This window comes from Lampetra fluviatilis, chromosome 1, assembly GCF_964198595.1.
Source record: "Lampetra fluviatilis chromosome 1, kcLamFluv1.1, whole genome shotgun sequence".
Taxonomy (NCBI): Eukaryota; Metazoa; Chordata; class Hyperoartia; order Petromyzontiformes; family Petromyzontidae; genus Lampetra; species Lampetra fluviatilis.
The window spans coordinates 40,065,491-40,084,739 of record NC_136275.1 but is presented as its reverse complement, the minus strand read 5'-3'; the positions used below and the strand labels follow the sequence as shown (position 1 = coordinate 40,084,739).

Here is a 19,249-nt window from a genome sequence, read left to right as displayed (position 1 = left end):
AACCAAATGTAATCACACTCATATGAAATGTACCAATAATAGCCGGCATAGTTTAAAATAAACTACGTTTATCTATGACCCCCTTATGAAGAAAAAAAATGTACAACAGTTAAATGGACATTTGCTTAACAGCTACATTATAAATTCCAGTTTTGACTGTAAGTTTTATAGCTTTATACAATGCTGATTACAAAAAGCCACACTAATTCCATAGCATCAAAAATAAAACAGGTTTTAAAATTGCCTTTTACATGCACGGCTTGCCTGCCTGTATCCCAAGCACTGCGGAGCCATTTCTGTTTTACGAGTTTGCGTAATTCGGGATCAAACGATAAGGTTAGTTGCACCGATAGGGTTTGTCTACGCACAGATAGGTTTGCCACCCAAGGCACAAGGCCTTCTCCGTCTTGGTCACCCACATATTCGTCGTTGTTGTTGTTGTTGTTGTTTTCGCTCGTTGTACTTTTATCAATTTAACATTCCTAAAAGGTAAATTGTCTTTGGAGATTAAACGACAAAAAAAAGCGTGCCATACAAGTGGGACCTTTCGTCCATCAACACACAAACAGCAGGGGTTTTTCTCCTGTTGGTGACATTCGCGACACATTGCCAGGCCTTGCCTTACTTTTGAATTGTTTTCTCAGTCCGGCACTGCGTGGTGCGTCACTTGCGTAGCAATGGGCCCAGGGAGTCAGCAATGGTGACACGTGTTAAGAGGTGAATTTATTGACGTCACCGCGCACAAAAGAGAGAATATTTTTGAATGCTCCTCTGACGCATGTCCTTAGCACCCATGAAGCCCCGCGTTATTTCGGAGCACCCTCGGTGCTGCAAAAATGAAGAAATCCTTGGACAGAATCAATACGGCTTAAATTCCCCGTCTTGTCAAGGAAATCTGGGTGTGGGGTCTTTAGGACCATGATTAATTGCTGTAATCTCCCTCCTTTGGATCCACACCTGTGCTCAGTGACGCACGCTTATTGTTTGGCATTCAGCAGGGGTCAGGCTAACGGGGCCGACTTAATGAGGCAGGCCGTACCGGGGAGGGAAAAATCTCCGATCGAAACGAAGGCACAACCTAAACTGATGCTTCACAGCGAAGGGGACAGGCGAGTGCTCAGTATTCAGTCTGCACCGGAGCGAGGCACATCAACGCCCAACTTCGTGATTTCAAACAAACGTAACGCGCCCCAACTTGTGGAGTCGTCCGTGCTGCTTTCTTCGCGAAAGCTGCCACCCGGGAACACATCCTCTTGTCTGTGCGAAGAGCCGAAGAGAGAGAGAGCGCACGCGCGCGCGCACCGATGCATCCCGTCCAAGAAGAGCGGGCCGGTCTTCAGCACTGCTCCTCCTGCATCACCTCGGGCACTCTGTTGAGGTCGATGAAGGCAGTCGGAGCGGATATCCTGCGGCTCTGAGGGTTGGCAGCGGAGGAGGTTGGCAAGGAGATGCCGCAAGCGCCGCCCTCCACAGCGTCCGACAGGGAGATGACCGAGGGCGCCTCCTCCTGCAGCAGGCTCTGCTGCGTCTCGGGGTCGCGCACCAACAGCAGCCGCCTCCGGCAGCGGAACTCCAGCACCGTCTTGGTGTACGAGTTGAGGGTGGTCACCGAGGCCGCCATGCAGCACGTGAAGGAGCCCCACGCCAAGCTGTCGAAAGAACGCGAAGGAACGACGCGAATGAGACTCGCGATGATGATGATGATGGCGGTGATAATCAGGCAGGCTGGATTATTGAGTCGCGGGATCGTTGGGAGAGGTGCTGGCGACTTGGGGGAGGCGTTCGGCCAGGAGTGGATTGACCGTGGCTGATGATGATGATGATGATACTAAGGCTGTGATTGTTTAGAAAGCTTCTGTTATGTGCTGTTGAAGATTGCTCAACAATTTTGGGTAAAAAGCTGGAATTACTCCACTGTACATGAGGGTTGTTGCCAAGGTTTTAACCACGCAATTCAAAATAATGTTTATAATTCTTGAATGAAGGATTATATCCTGAAGTAAACGCTGTCTTTTTTTACGTGGAGAGATCATAGGAGGTCTATTTACATGCTGATTTAGAAATGCCCTAGAAGCTCACATTGTGGGTACGAACACCACAATTAATCCACCACTGGACAAATGCCTTCCATACTGCCTTGCCAGTCATGGGGTTCGATTTCCTGCTTGTCATTCGCCTTGCTGGTGACTGCGAGTTGATGATGGGGACACATCAGGACTGGCTCAGATGTCGCTCACCACTGATGTTAGGCCGTAGCCAGAAATCAAACTCATAGTTGCCAAATTCCCGTGCAGTGAATGTAGCAACTTTGCCTCCGGCTCCACCCAAGAGTGATATATGCACATGAACACGTGGTAATATGGTAGTAATATGGTGGTATTATGAACACGTGGTAATATGCGCATATATGTAGTATTAGACACATCAGGTTGGTGGTATATTAAGTCCAATTATGTAACTTTTGGTAATCGTAAACAAAAGATAAGGAGGATTTTTATCCAAAAGATGGCAGAATTTCAAACAAGACACTGACTACAATAGTGACATTTTGCCTTTAAAAGTCATCATAGGTTGCTCTTCCTTTCCTGGGAAAAAATATATTTTCTAATTATAAAATAAATCCAAATATTATTTCGTGAAGGAAATTTAAACTCTTTGCCTTTTTATTTTTTCTTTAATGTCATCTGCATCATGTCAGATGTGGTGATGACATTTAAATGGTACAGCAAACAGTATACCAGGGGTGGGGAACGTCCGGCCCGCGGGCCGTATAAGGACCGCGAAATCATTTGGTGTGGCCCTGCCAAGGCAACCGCAGGCGGGACTCAAAATTCAATAAATCTCGGAGCAAACCTGGAAAAGCAGTTGCGAGTAGCAACATTATCAACACCAGCTAACATCACACGCCTCACCAAAGAGAAGCAGTTCCAGCCATCACATTAGGGGTGACTTAATTAAATGTTTGACCAAAAATAACAGGCTAATTTTTAAGTTGATAATTTTGTATGGCCCGCGAATGATGTTCTAGATATCCAAATGGCCCTTGGCAGAAACAAGGTTCCTCACCCCTGCAGTATAACATCGTGTTTCTAAAAATGGCCCAAGAGAAGACAGTGTTCCAGAGTTATTTCTTATAAGTGTATCATAATATAGACCTCACATTAAACACAAAACAATGTAATCACTGACGTTATTTTGGCAAAAATCAGTAACAAAATAAATAAGCAAACTATATGTCCTTCATATGACTCTCCCTCCATATAAAAAAAAAATCACACTTTTAGTCAAACGCAATGCATTCTGGGAGTGCAGGACTCTGCTGATGACGTGAATTTCGAAACCAGTCCAAAGTTTACTTGTGTGGAACCAATACTGATGAAATTACGCAACTCCCATATATGAACGTGACCTGACCCACACCCGAACCAAAAACCGCATCTCCGGCCCGACCTGAGACCAACCTGACCCAGTTTAGGACTCTACCCTGAAGCAGTTTGGAACAAACACGTATTGCCTCGTTAACTATATTACAGAAACACACTCCCATAAGATTCAGTGAAACAATCGAATATATCTCGTGCAGTGACAGATATTGATTGCATTAAACTTTTACCGTTTACATGCTTAAGATTAATACATTGTTAATGCAGGTGAAATATACAGCATTGCATATCTACTCGAGTTCTGCAATGTATACGCTTATCATGCAGTTGCCGTAAAGCATTCACTTCATTTTAAGTTTCCCTTGGAAAGCGCCTTTTCTTCCACCAGCTACGTTTATCACGCAGCAGATTAAATGGCCAATTTCCAGATGAAGTGTGATCCTCCCAACTGCGTGGTTGTTACAACAAGTAAAGTGACACTGAGTACGTCTGGAATGTATGTGGCGGTCAGAGGCGGATCTAGAAGCTTCTCTGGTGAGCGTTGATCCAACACCAATGTCATGGCGGTCTCAAGGGTCAACCCAATCGACCTCTCCCCACACAGATCTACCACTGATGTCAGTGTGATACAAGTAAACATGAAAACTTGGTGAATGGGGCATTGCCGTGTTAACATATATGCAGTACTTTTTTCTCTCTCTCTCTCTCCAGATTTTTGCCACTAAGTGGCTGGATGTATCATCTGATCCAACTACACATTAGATGAGCCACGGGCTGGTTTGTTTTCTTCCTCTGTGGGCATAAAAACAAGAGAATTGTATCAAAGTAACGAAGCTGTACTATGGCGACAACTCTTACGGACCGTGGCAATGTTTACAAATGATGGGTGGATCTGCTGTAATTAGGAGGTGAGTCATGTTTTTGGTGACTCGAGACAGCAGTTGTAGGCCAGTTGACACCTCAACTTCAGCCCATGTCACTTGTGTTAGAGAGGCTGATTTTGGGTGACAGGTCTGAAGGAATGACATATTCCAAGGTCATTGTGGTATCTACAGTATGTATGTAGGGCTTATTTCACACCGCACATAGCCAACCCTGCTAATCGGAGGTGCGGTGGAAGGACAACAAACCATGGGTCTCTGTGTGAGTCTATGGGTCTCTGTATGAGTCTATGCATGTATGTTGAACTTCTTTCGCACCGTATGTAGCCAACTGTGCTAATCCGAAGTGAGGGACCCGTGTAAAAACGTATTGTATGATAATCCACGACGATTGGGTGCCAGTGCATATGAAGGGAAAAGAACGGAACGCAAACGGCTATCAACCTTCTTCGTCTTGCTGGTTCATACAGACAGCGGTGAGCAGCGGTTGTAAACAAAGAGAAACGCAGGAAGAGTTGAGACACTGGAAGGCAATTATGAGGTGTGCCTGGAAAGGGAAGCTTCCATCATCTTGCAGACTCTTTCTGTTTTATTACAACGTGGGTTTTTTGCATTTAAATTGATACTTTCATCATTATGGAGAACGACAGATTGCATGTATCCCAAAATAGAGTGCATTGCATCAAATAAATGAAAACCTGTAAGTTCGTCCATATAGGTGATGGCCTCTAAGATGATGTGAACGTGATCACAGGTTAGGACTGCCGGTGAGACCAAGCTGGAGATTTAAATACAAAACGAGCAGGAACAGAGTTCATAGTCGATGAGAGTAAAATGTCAGAATATGATGATGATTCTTGACAATCGGTGAACATCAGCGACCCTTGTTGAGGAGGGGGGTTATTTACCATCTCTCACTCACCCATTGGGGTTATTTACCATCTCTCACTCACCCATTGGGATTATTTACCATCTCTCACTCACCCATTGGGGTTATTTACCATCTCTCACTCACCCATTGGGGTTATTTACCATCTCTCACTCACCCATTGGGGTTATTTACCATCTCTCACTCACCCATTGGGATTATTTACCATCTCTCACTCACCCATTGGGGTTATTTACCATCTCTCGCTCACCCATTGGGGTTATTTACCATCTCTCACTCACCCATTGGGATTATTTACCATCTCTCACTCACCCATTGGGGTTATTTACCATCTCTCGCTCACCCATTGGGGTTATTTACCATCTCTCGCTCACCCATTGGGGTTATTTACCATCTCTCACTCACCCATTGGGATTATTTACCATCTCTCACTCACCCATTGGGGTTATTTACCATCTCTCACTCACCCATTGGGGTTATTTACCATCTCTCGTTCACCCATTGGGGTTATTTACCATCTCTCACTCACCCATTGGGATTATTTACCATCTCTCACTCACCCATTGGGGTTATTTACCATCTCTCGCTCACCCATTGGGATTATTTACCATCTCTCACTCACCCATTGGGATTATTTACCATCTCTCGCTCACCCATTGGGATTATTTACCATCTCTCACTCACCCATTGGGGTTATTTACCATCTCTCGCTCACCCATTGGGGTTATTTACCATCTCTCACTCACCCATTGGGGTTATTTACCATCTCTCACTCACCCATTGGGATTATTTACCATCTCTCACTCACCCATTGGGATTATTTACCATCTCTCGCTCACCCATTGGGGTTATTTACCATCTCTCGCTCACCCATTGGGGTTATTTACCATCTCTCGCTCACCCATTGGGGTTATTTACCATCTCTCACTCACCCATTGGGGTTATTTACCATCTCTCACTCACCCATTGGGGTTATTTACCATCTCTCGCTCACCCATTGGGATTATTTACCATCTCTCACTCACCCATTGGGGTTATTTACCATCTCTCGCTCCCCCATTGGGGTTATTTACCATCTCTCACTCACCCATTGGGGTTATTTACCATCTCTCGCTCACCCATTGGGGTTATTTACCATCTCTCGCTCACCCATTGGGATTATTTACCATCTCTCGCTCACCCATTGGGGTTATTTACCATCTCTCGCTCACCCATTGGGGTTATTTACCATCTCTCACTCACCCATTGGGATTATTTACCATCTCTCGCTCACCCATTGGGGTTATTTACCATCTCTCACTCACCCATTGGGATTATTTACCATCTCTCACTCACCCATTGGGGTTATTTACCATCTCTCACTCACCCATTGGGGTTATTTACCATCTCTCACTCACCCATTGGGGTTATTTACCATCTCTCACTCACCCATTGGGGTTATTTACCATCTCTCGCTCACCCATTGGGGTTATTTACCATCTCTCGCTCACCCATTGGAATTTCGAATTTCATATTTCCTGGGACGTTTGAGATCAGAGACCCACCTTTATACTCATCTGTGAGACCTTTTTGCCAGCGTCACGATATGACTGCTCTACCCGAACTATAAGTCTTAGGATGCTTGCATTGTCTTTGTGCTACTGACATTGACAAAATATCATCATCCCTCAGTAACTTCAGATAAAGACTACGAGTCAGCCTGATGAGGCAAACCACCCAGTAGTCTCTTCCATGTAGCCTAACTCTCACACACTCACAGACACATACGCACACATGCGCACGCAAAAACAAACATGGTTTGTTGAACTTTTAGTTTAACACTGGTGGAGAGACAAGGCTATAAAGGACGCTGTCTCTGGCGTAGGTCAATCAGTTTCAAGGACAATGCCATATATTATCAAATCATGTTGTGTGCATGTTTTGCCACAGTAAGTGGTTAATGCACACTTGAAGCCTTGCAAAAGGCATCAATTTTGGTGTTTGAAAACCTCCTGATTTATTGCCAGAAATTGTCAAACCTATTCTTTCTAGATTTGAAGCTTTCGTGACTGCAAGGATTCATATTCTTAGGTTTTTTCGGTAAAGTCACGTAGGTAGTCTTAAGCCTCACCTTACCATATTAACAAAAAGTGTACCGTACTTGGCCCTTCCCCTCTTCAACCATTATATATACGGAGTGGTATTTCTTGTGATCTCTCATTTACTTGATACAGCTGTCGTGGCTGTGACGGTTCCACCTGAAGACGGAAGCTTGTGTTGCCTCCGAAACGTCGTGATTTTTATTTTTATTTTTACTTTTATAAAAAAAAATTTACCTACGTGACTTTACCGAAAAAAACCTAAGAATATGAAACCTATTCTTATTTTTTCCCTTTGCTTTTCCTGATATTGAATTTGTATTGGTATAGCTGGTACATCTTATACGTGTTACGTTTGTGTCCTCTCTATTTATCAAGTAACAAGCACTTCGATACACTTTGTGAATTGCACTTTTTAGAAATGAATACTGATTGATTCATAGGTTAAGTGGATAGTTTGATATTGTGCTGGCAAATTATTCAGTTGTATTCCCACGAGACCAGGTGCACGTAAGATTGAGTGCCACTCGGCTGTGACTGGATGCCTGTTGCTCTGCGTCTCGTGGCATTGTCTTTGAGAAAAAAATGTTTGCCAGTATCAAGATGAAGATGGCATTCATCTTCTTGGTTCTTTCGGTAAAGTCACGTAGAAGGGAAGTAATAAAATAATAAAAATAAAACATAATAAAATAATTCTCACGACGTTTCGGCCACAACGCAAGCAGCCGTCCTCAGGTGAAACCAAAACTAGATGAAACCACCTGAGGACGGCTGCTTGCGTTGTGGCCGAAACGTCGTGAGAATTATTTTATTATGTTTTATTTTTATTATTTTATTATTTCCCTTCTACGTGACTTTACCGAAAGAACCAAGAAGATGAATCCCTGCAGTCATGAAAGCTTTAAATCGAAATAGAAGATGGCATTGTTTACCAAAACTAGAGTTGGAGGCACTTGACCCGGCTGATGGAGTTCCTTTTTGGGAAGCCAATGTTCTGTTAAAATGAAAGGGAATATCGACTGATTGTTTTTTTGTGTATGTTCAACTTCTTTCGCACCGTACATAGGCTAATTGGAGGTGCGGGGGGAGGACAACAAACTAAACACAAAGCAGTTCTACAAAAAATGTTTTCATTCTAGATTTCAGAGTGCACAGGTCCAGTGGCTTCCTTATATCAGAAGGAAGAGCGGTCCCAACGGCCGCATAAGTGCACCTGAAAGCGCGCGATGCAGTGACCGTCTTCGTTCCATGGCTATAGCCAAAAGCACATTAACTGTTGATTTGTTTCATTCGTAAGAACTGTTACTGAGCATATAAGATGCGCTCAGTGTCACGCATCGTGCCACAAACCTGTGGGTTGCAAGCTCGGCGAGCATGAGATAACGTCAATGAGTTTACTCAGCGCTTTGCATTTACTGTAGAGAGAAATTAGGAGTTGTTCACGTGTGAACTCGAGTTAAAAGCAATTATAACAGGCCCTCTTCCTGGCGCCCAACGTACGTGGCGGTCACACTCTCGCGAACATCAAGTCGGCAATCATTTCTTGTGAATTATAATTTTTTTCTCCAAAATGTTACCGTGTTTTGAAATAATGTATGCTCAACTGATTTGTACGTAATTTTTGTTCGTATGAAAAAAAATATAATTGCAAAACAAATAGTCCCATGAGAGATGGCAGGAGGTGTTTCGACTGGGTATGGAGCGACTTGTGTCGGTTTTCACAGCTGTGCTGGATGCAAGATAGCAGCAGCTGGCAACTCAATATCATCTGTGTTCGAGGGGGGGGGGGAGTGGAGGGGGGGGTGAAACGTGAGCTCCATCCAGTTCCTGCAGAAGCTCCCTGCACGTCGGTCGAAACGTCAGACATCGTGCCTAACAACACGTGGTACAGCCCAGAAAGACAGTGAAGAGCTCATTGATATGATATGCTTTGCTTTCACTCGTTTTAATACTTTTTTTTAATATTTGCTGGTTTATTCCAGGATGTTTCTGTTGCGCGTCGTCGCTTTGGGATGTTCTGTGTTCATGCTTTGTTTGTTGCGGTTGCACCCGACTTAAGAGCCGTATGGCTCACAGGGCTATACCTAATGAATGAAACTTGAAACTTGGCGTCTACTTTCTAATAAAGGCGCTTGACGCGAAGGCTGGGGAGATGGTTGGCGCAATCAAGTAAACCATTTTTGGTCACGATTCTTTTTTTTGTCGTAGAGAATTGGGAAACATTCCACGATGTGGAATCATATGATCCGCTGATTTCTCCGACGCGAGAACGTACCCAGTCCCACGTCCTGTTCTCGTGACCCATCGTCCGCACGGTCACGGCGGGTTTGGGGGCAGAGACGTGGGGCTTGAGCAGGGAGCGCTGAGGGTGCCGTGGCTCGCTGCACGCAAACTCATTTGCATGCTGCAACCCCCTGAATGGTAATTTGGTAGTTTGGCGAAGACAGTCCTGAGGATGGAATTTTACGTTTCTGAAGCACCCAACAAGCACAAATTTATCATAAATGCTGAGGCTGTGTCTGCATTTATTTTCTCAGCTATTGTTTTGCGTGAACATTGGGAGCAGAGTAATATCACTATTTATAATGTGTCTCCGGGTGTCTTTGGTTACAAGCGATGACGCTGAATTAACAGCCATTGTGAGTTTTGGAGAATATGACATACTGTAGGATGGCTTCTACTTAGCTATGTCGGCATGCATTTAAGACCACAGTATCATATAAGATATAGATGCTAATTTTGTTTTAATATTACTTTTTGCTAAAAATGTGACCAGTTTGGCCAGAATAACTATCTACAGTGTTTGTGAATTAAAGACAAACATAGTTTTTTTTTTTACAAATGATAATTACCAGCATAAAGGAAGTTTTCAATTAAATGGTTCAAACAGTAAGCGACATTAGGTGGCATGAATACATGGACAAAGTTCACGCAAGGTTAAATGAAGAAGCCTGTGAAGTCAGCCTTTGACCAAAATAAGTGGCACCTAATTATCTGGAGGAAGCTAATCTATACGTGGCGGTGTCTGATTTTCTTTTTGACATGCATATAAAACAGAGGTCGCAACCGGGTACCCGATACCCGTACCCTACCCGATACCCGGCTACCCGTACCCGGCCGGGTATGGGTACGGGTACCCGTTTGCGACCCTGGTGCGGCCGGGTACAGGTAGGGGTAGGCCGTGAGTCACTGGTGAGTCACCGTTTGTCACTCATTTCCCAACGTCTTCTCACAATTCAAGTTCCTAGAATCAACCCACCCGCGCCTGCAACATGGCTTCATCCCAGAGGTCGCAATCGTGTACCCGTACCCTACCCGATACCCGGCCGGGTACGGGTAGCCGGGTATCGGGTAGGGTACGGGTACCCGTTTGCGACCCTGGTGCGGCCGGGTACGGGTAAGGAATCAAAACCCGTTTGCGACCTCTGATATAAAATCAAATGGCTATTTCTAAAAATAAAACCCTATCAGAATACAGACTACGTATTCCATAGAATGCACAGAACACGAATAATTCTCATTTTACAGATTCCATTTAGGCACCTCAAGTGATCTTAGCCGTGGGCTCGTATCCTGCAGAGCTACTTTATGGAAATCGACCTTCATTATTTGTGAAGATGCGGTCGCCTTTAATGAAAAATAAATTGCACGTCTGGATTATGTCTAAACAGAATAATAATACATGCAATAAGTAAACAAAACTCTGCCCCCTTGCCAGCTTTTCACAAAGTATTTTTTTTCCTCCCAGCTAACAGAGCCCCATTTAAAGTGCTCTGCGGTACTGATGAGAAGTTTATTTTTTCTTGAGGTCATCGCAGGGGTGATGTTCTGTCTGCCTCCGTGCATCGAAAAATCCCCCCCCCCTCACGTGACTCATGAGAGTGCCTCTGTTGTATTGATGAAATTGAAGCGCATTTAACACAACAACAAAAACATCGTGACATGGCGGAATTTTTTCACGCTACAATGGGGCATGGTAAAGTTACAGACGAGCTGTGCACCGTTTAATTAACGTTCCGTATGTAAATATATATTTTTAAGAAAATAAAATTTTTAACAAGTAGTTTTGATTAAAAAAACTAGTTTTTGTGAAACATTTCCCCATGGAGGAGATTCATATATTTGTGCATAACAATCGACGTCAACTAAAATATCAGAACAAACACCAGTTAAAGTAACCTCTAGAAGAATATACTATTAAATTAAATGTGCAAATACTGTAGAAATCTGTTTTTAATCATAACGGGGGAAGTTACCAACATTATGTTGTCAACTGGAGGTGTGAATGTATTGTTTGTGATGTCATGTATGTATGTAGAACTTATTTCGCGCCGTACATAGCTAACCGTGCTAATCGGAGGTGTGGGGGAAGGACAACAAACTAAACACAAAAAGCAGTTCTGCGGAAATTAGTTTTCAAGCTGGATTTGAAAGTGCATACTGTAGCTCTAGTGGCTGCCTAATATCGGAAGGAAGAGCGTTCCAGACGGCCGCATTGATGAATACGCAGTCGGACATTTCATCATATGGTGAGGGCCAGGATTGCTAATAGCCACTGTAAGTGAATTCACGTTAAAGTGGTTTGGTTCGTACCAACAGAATCACCTTCTGGAGGAATAGAAGAGATTTAGCGTGAAATGCAGCACAACAAGCAAGACGTCTCAAGACAAGAACCTGCTCTTGGTGATGTTTTTTTACGGTGCAAAAGTAGAATCGGATTGGGATTTTACTGGCGTGGAGCAATGGGCAGATTTGGATTCGAAGAGGAAAATGAAAGAGGAGAAATATTGTGAAACCTTTGCTTGAGCAATAACCCCGTGACAAGAAACACTTACCCAGCAATGAAAACCTCAGAGGAAATGAACGTGGCCACCACCGGATGGGAAAACAAGATGGGGATAACAACACGATGGAAATCAAGTGCGCTGTCATGTAGATCATTTGCAGCTGATATTGGAGCAGACCATGAACTAGTTTTAGCATCAATGGGACCAACGCTGAGAACAAATGAAAAAAAGCTCCAATATGCAAAGTCCATTATGTGGACCACATAAAAGAAGAAGAAGAAGAATAAAGCAGGTGGAAGTACAAAGAAAACCGAGATACAAAAAAATATCATGATAATGCTGCAAAAAGGCAAGGACGTTGAAGAGAAATAGAGTGGTCTAAAGGCTGGCATGACAAAGGCAGCTCAACAAATATCGGGATATAAAGAGAAGGTGAAAAGATACTGTGTGGATGGATTTAAGATTAATGCCTGAAATTGTGCAACACCATTGGAAGACATTACTAAAGAAGATGCACATTTAAAAGCCAAATAGAAAACAACTGAGCACAGAAATTAAGCAAATGATAAAGGGAGAGACAAACATGACTGATTTATCAAACAGTGCAGAGACGTGGAAGAGTGTGCAACACACATCTACCCAGATATCCGAAGTGGAAAGTTCCTTTTGAAAACAGTATCGACGAAGCAATGAAACAGAAGAATGCTTGAGGAAAAAGCAGCACAAGATGAAAGGTATATACGGGACTTTGAAAAGATATCCGGTGCGCAGAACCAAGTAGACGATAGAGTCTGAGAGGAAATCCTCAGAAAGAGCACTTTTGCCTGATGCGCTGGACACATAAAAATGAGTCTCAAATGAGGGCCTGAAAATAATAAATACGAGTTATTTACGTTACAACAAATCTTTTAAAAGTATGCAGCCTTTTAACTGGATGACTCCATAAGCTTCAAACAGACCTTTTGGCAGCATCTGGCAGAGAGGGCTATGGCAGGTTCGGAGAATGAAGGGCAAAGCGGAGAAGTTGATCAGGTTGCGAGAAAGCGTCTCCAGGCAGTAGGTGAGCGCGGTGAGAGTTGACAAAGGAGTGAACAGGATAGCTCAGGACAATTGTAGGGGTAGAACCAGTGCCGGATTAAGTTAGTGCAGGGCCTGTAGCATATGTTATAAAGGACCCCTAAATATACAAAAATACAGAAATATTAAAACACAAATTTTGAACTTGCATAGTAAATTGTATTTTTTCATTTGCTATACAGCCGGATAATACGACAAATCGCTAACCTTAAACACCCAGTCGTTCATAAAAGTTGAAGGCAGTATAGTACTATAGTAATCGAGCAAGTGCAGAATCATCGAAGCGGAATTGATAGCTTGAAAGCATTTAGCGCGGGGCCCTTGAAAGTGCGGGGCCCGTAGCTACATATGTAGCTACTTTTGCTCCGAGGATAATCCAGCACTGGGTAGGACAGGGATGCACACGGTCACCGATCTAGATCAACGTCTTGTCAGAAGCTGCAATGACGCTAGCACGGAAACAAGGACGGCGTAGTCATGGTGCGTAGTGAAACGATCGATAGCGTTAGATTCGCTGAAGATATTGATTTTTTTAGCTGAGGCAACAGAGGACCTGCAGAGACTAACTGATAAAGAAGCTCAAAGAATGTAATAGATTTGGATTGTGCATCAACAATGGAAAGACAAAAGTCACAGCGATTGGAAGACAAGAAGCCCAATTAAAAATAAAGGTGGAAGAAAACAAGTGGGAACAAGTTGACAAATACGTGTGCCTCGGAGGCCCAGTGACACCAAACGGAAGCTGCGCAGAAGACATCAAGAGAAGAATTGCATTGGTTGCGACATCCTTTTGAAAGCTCGGCAAAAATACGATCACTTTGAGATGTTATTTACACACGAGGAAAAGCCAAGGTGTGTGAAACTAGAGTCGTTGCGTCAATACAGACGTATGTGTGGCACATTAAGAAGGGATCACTCTTTTAATTATGTCCTTGTGTAGCAAGGGAGTAAAGTGTGGTTCTGTGAAAGTCCTGATGTGCTGTGCAGTGCATCAATGCATGTGTGTACAGCAGCATGTGATGACTGAGCTGGGCCTATAGGTGGCTGGCAGGGTTATTGAATAACCGCACTTGGACACCAGCCACGTGGTTAATGGCGACTTGGAAGAATTGCTGTGTGTGACACGTGCTGGTGCATTTTACAGAGTGACGGTGCTGCTCTTCACAAGATTACAGATTAACCACAACAAATGTGTCTGCCCTCGATTTGGAGCAACTGCCCACGTCCTTCATTTCAAGTGTGCAACATATGGCTCTGAATCCTGGAGAATGGGAAACTCCCATATAACAAAATCAACAACTGCAGAAATGCGCTGGGCAGAGAAGAACAGCGAGGTGTGTCTAGGCTAGAGACACAAAGACGTGAAGCCATGAGAGAATGGCTGGGACAGGATCTGACGCTGGTCGAGAAGATCCAAGAGAGGCGACTCTGGTGGTTTTGGACACGTGATCGAGAATGGATCCACAAAGAATACCAATCGTGGAATTACACACACAAAGACAAAGATACCCCGCATAGCCTGAGCAGACAAGTGGAGCAAGTGCTGTTGGCGAGTAGCACCAACAGCACTTGCTGTTAGGTGGCCAGCACCACGCCTGGCCGCCATTTTCTCCCCTGCGGCGATGTTTACACACTATATTAGGTACTCATTTGAGGCTGAGTCGACCTAGGGGAGGCCCAGGACCGGTTCAGATAATCGTTACTGATGTTGGCTGTGAGCGGGAATCGAACTCGTGTCGCACACAGGCACACACAACAGGGAATACAGGGACAGCACAGTTCCACTGACTGGTCGGACACATCTTCATGGTTCTTTCGGTAAAGTCACGTAGAAGGGAAATAATAAAAATAAAACATAATAAAATAATTCTCACGACGTTTCGGCCACAACGCAAGCAGCCGTCCTCAGGTGAAGAACAGGTCTGGCGGAAAGACAGCATCTGAATGGGCACCACCAGGCTTGGCAGTGTATATTTAAGCTGGGTTGGAGGGGGAAGGGGTGCCTTGACAAAAGATTTTGCATATCAAGAGGAATTTAGCATATTTATGGGAAATGCAGATATGGGATTAGTCACTACTTGTGGAATGCGTAGGAGGTGGGGGGGGTTTTCAAAGTCATATTATGCCCGTGCATTATGCAGTATGCAGGATTAGCAGCATCAAAGGGAGGGAGTAGGGTTAGCAATAATAATAGTATGGAGCTGCAGCAGCTAAAACCACCACGTAAAAAACTAAAATATAAACTACATCAGTATCATCAATATACTAAATATACTCTCCAATAAGCTGAGCTACTAAAAGTAAGTCATACATTACAATGGTCGTACACAGTGAAACTTTATCCCGAAATAAAAAAAGGCGGCAGTTGAAGTAAGCCGTGAGGCTGGCACGACACAGGAACAGGTGGAAAGATGTCAATCGGCCCCATCGTCTCGGCAAGAAGACAGAAGGGAACTGAAGAGAAAAGAGAGTTTGGTACAAATTGGCATTACATTTTATGAGGCACATATGTTTTGGTGAAAATATTTTTTTGTTCTTCTAATATAGTGATGGGCAGTTTCACATTAAGAAGGACACGCATGAGCAAAATTCGAAATCAAATGGACGATGTCAGATTCTGCCGTGGATTTTTGGCAAAATTTCAGCACTGAAACATCACCATGAGGAGAAATGTGTGGTTATTTTCTCAGATAAATTCTATTTATTTCCACAGAAAAGTATGAGCAACCATTTCTTTGAACAAAATGTACCCTTAAGAGTCTGGAACTGAGGCATGCATCTAATTGAGCAGCAATAAACTGACTGTCATCACAAAAAGCGCAGCATTTCAAAATTGCCATTCTAGTGCACCAAAAGAATGCATGATAATTCACAGTGTAACAAAAAAAAGTTGTCCCTGGGTAGTAAGTGTTATTTTCTAATTGCTTATGCCTCAAAAGTACAGAAATTGGCTATCATTATTTTGTGACCAGGACACAAAAACAAAGTTAATAATCCACTCCATTAGTAACACTGTGGAACATTTTTTTTTTGTTCCTGGGTAGTAAGTGCTATTTCCTAATTGCTTATGCCTCAAAAGTACAGGAAATTGCTATTATGCTTTTGTGACCAGGACAGTGATATTTTGAAATGTACATATTTTCAATGAGAAAACGTGGTGTGCATTTGTGTCATTTCTTCACTTAAAATCCTGGTCACAAAAGCAAAGTTTGCGGGGAATAATATCCATTCTATGTACTTTTGAGGCATAAGCAATTAGATAATAACACTTACTACCAAGGAATAAAAATCGTGTTACATAATTTAGCTATACCAATTATTGCAGTCATTGCATTTCCATTTGAATTCACAAGGAGACGTTTTTGCACACATCTCTTTCTTGCAAATGTTTACACCGACCAAATATATCCTGCCTATTGAAATGAAAGTACAATTTTAATCAAATATTATTGACATATTTGAAAGGGCTATCAAATGACAAAGGGGCCTTATGGATGTTTGCTGCTGCAAAATTGACCGGTTGTCTATGAATATTGGCTAGTGTACTTTGCAGTGTCTGTCACGAGGTGGTAAGAGCTTTTGTGTTAAGGCTAATATGTAATATTTCGTTGCAAATACACACTATCGGACAGACATTGCCGCCAGCACACGCCGTCATGAATGCCGGCAAGACGACGCTTTTGCACACTGCAACCTGTGCATATTATCTACTATTGGTATCTGATTAAGTGACAGTTAAGTGGAAACATGTGTGAGGCTAATTATTTTAAGGATAGCAAATCAAATCTAATTAGGCTCAATTTGAGCCCAATGAAGTATCACAATAATTGCTTCGTAAATGATAATACTTTGGCAGAGAACAATGCAGCAGACATCTCTCTGGTCAAGCCGAGTAAATATCCTCGGACGAGACGATTATTAACTCGTTTTCTCCATGCACGGTGCAATGTAACGGTACAACTTGAAGAAGCACTGTGTCTCGCGAGGAGCCTGCACCCGAAACGATGAATGGCTTCAATTCGTGATGGCTCAGACTGGCCCTGGCCAGCAATATCTCCCATAGCCGTGCAGCAAAAAACATATCGATTTTATATTCTTAGGTTTTTTCGGTAAAGTCACGTAGGTAAAACATACCATATTAATAAAAAGTGTGCTGTACTTGGCCCTTACCCCACCCCCTTCTCCAACCATTATATAAACGGAGTGGTAGCTCCTGTAATCTCTCATTTACTTGATAGAGCTGTCGTGGCTGTGACGGTTCCACCTGAAGACGGAAGCTTGTGTTGCCTCCGAAACGTCGTGATTTTTATTTTATTTTACTTTTATTAATTTTAATGTTTTACCTACGTGACTTTAAAAAACCTAAGAATATGAATCCTTGCAGTCACGAAAGCTTCAAATCTAGAATTAATATCGATTTCTGTGGCATTGCATAGACTATTTTTTAATTTAATATCTACCGCCGCTCGAGCAAAATGAATTGTTTGCAGGATAAGGAAACTTAAAATTATATGTCTGCCCAGGGAAGGGGAGGAATAATCTGCGTGTGTGTGCGTGTGTGCATCAGTCTCAGTGGAATTTAATTAGTTTAATGACAGTGGCAACAACACTGGGTTTTAATTTATTCATAGCAAATGCCAAAAAAATCTATTTATCACTAAACACACTCAGAAAAGTGGATCGGTCACTGCACGTATAGTACTTCAGTTTGATAATTTTATTTGTGATTGCTTCATTTTAAGGTCTGTCAAGGCGATTTGCAATGAAACGTGTCCTGACAAAAGAATAGATGTCCCTCTTTTAATTAAGGCGACTTAAATTTGCGAAACCGCAATTTGTACGAACGTGTCATTGTTATAATTAATTGGTGATGCCACACTGACAATAACGTGTAAATATACAACACCTCAAACCACGTACACTAATTGCCGCCTAAGATGTTGAAGCGCAAGTGTGTTTAATGTGGCTTGCGGTTGAGAAATGTTCAAGGGAGATTAGTAGTTCGTGTTGTCCAATTTTGGCCGTGTAAATATCGCTCGAGACAGTTGACAGTAATTCAATCTGATGTCTAATACTCCTCGTGTTCATTACGCAGCAAGACCTGGCCATTTCACTATTTGGCAGTCACTGAATCTACACGGTATCTTTCAAATAAATGGAGTAGATGGTGTACATATTGCGAAGACACAACTAATGCAATGTAATTCACGTTTAATTACACGTTTTTTTTGCAAAGAAATTGCCGAGAATTTATGAAACGTGCACCAGACAATGTGTTTTGGATATTCCACCATTAAACAATAATTACTGCAAATATTTGCAGAAATACAAAAGTGAGGTTTTCCTTTTCCACATCTGTCTTTTTTACAAGCGTGTGTTTTAATTAAAGCAGTCAAGAGCCAACAGTGACATTCATTCTTATGGAGACTCCTTGTTAAGCCATTGCCAATCCCCTTAGAAGGCATGGACTGAAATGACAATGAATACATGGATATCATGGCCATTAATTAGATTAGAGTTTTACCCTTTTGCTGTGCGTCCATGGATCTCATCATTTCATAAAGGGCAAACAAATGACTTTGCTCTTTTATGGTTGCCTACATTTTTTGGGGAATGCACTTGTTATGATATATGTAGCAATGAAACACAAATGAAAAAGTATCATAAATGATAGGCAAATGAATATTCACTAGACAGTTTATGTCATGCCTGCGCATGAATTGCACACTTTGATAAATGTATTTATAGAACATTAACGGGTTGAGTTGTAATTTAAAACACAACTTTCACGAGTCAGTAAAATATTACCAAATTATATATATATATGTCACATCCATAAATGTCGGATGTTGCCACAGTGGTGTAATGGTCAGGACACTGGACCTACAAACCAGAGGTCGCGAGTTTGATCTCCCAGCGGTGCAGTTTAACATACATTCAGAGAAACATGTATTTCATTTCAATACTAAAACACGTTTCATTGAAACCAGCTTCATAAACATCTTACGTTAATGTGTGTATGTACGCAAAGTGTTCTATCGTCAAAGATAATAACTACGTACGAGAAACATTCATTGGTTTACAACTTTAAGTTAGGAAAGATGCTCGATTTGCCACTTTTTTTTTAAATCGAATTCTTATTTATAAATGGTGC

At 42.6% G+C, this 19,249-nt stretch overlaps 1 protein-coding gene across 1 annotated transcript in view; it reads right to left on the bottom strand.

The window, feature by feature from the left end:
• Positions 1-1,206: 1,206 nt before the first annotated feature.
• The window catches only part of LOC144935922 (germ cell-specific gene 1-like protein), a 71,458-nt gene continuing 53,415 nt past the window's right edge, over positions 1,207-19,249 (bottom strand). Inside the window, exon 5 of the mRNA XM_078862813.1 lies at positions 1,207-1,649. Within this exon, the coding sequence (XP_078718939.1) occupies positions 1,337-1,649 (313 nt within the window). The 3' untranslated portion in view covers positions 1,207-1,336. The remainder of the gene's footprint in view (positions 1,650-19,249) is intronic.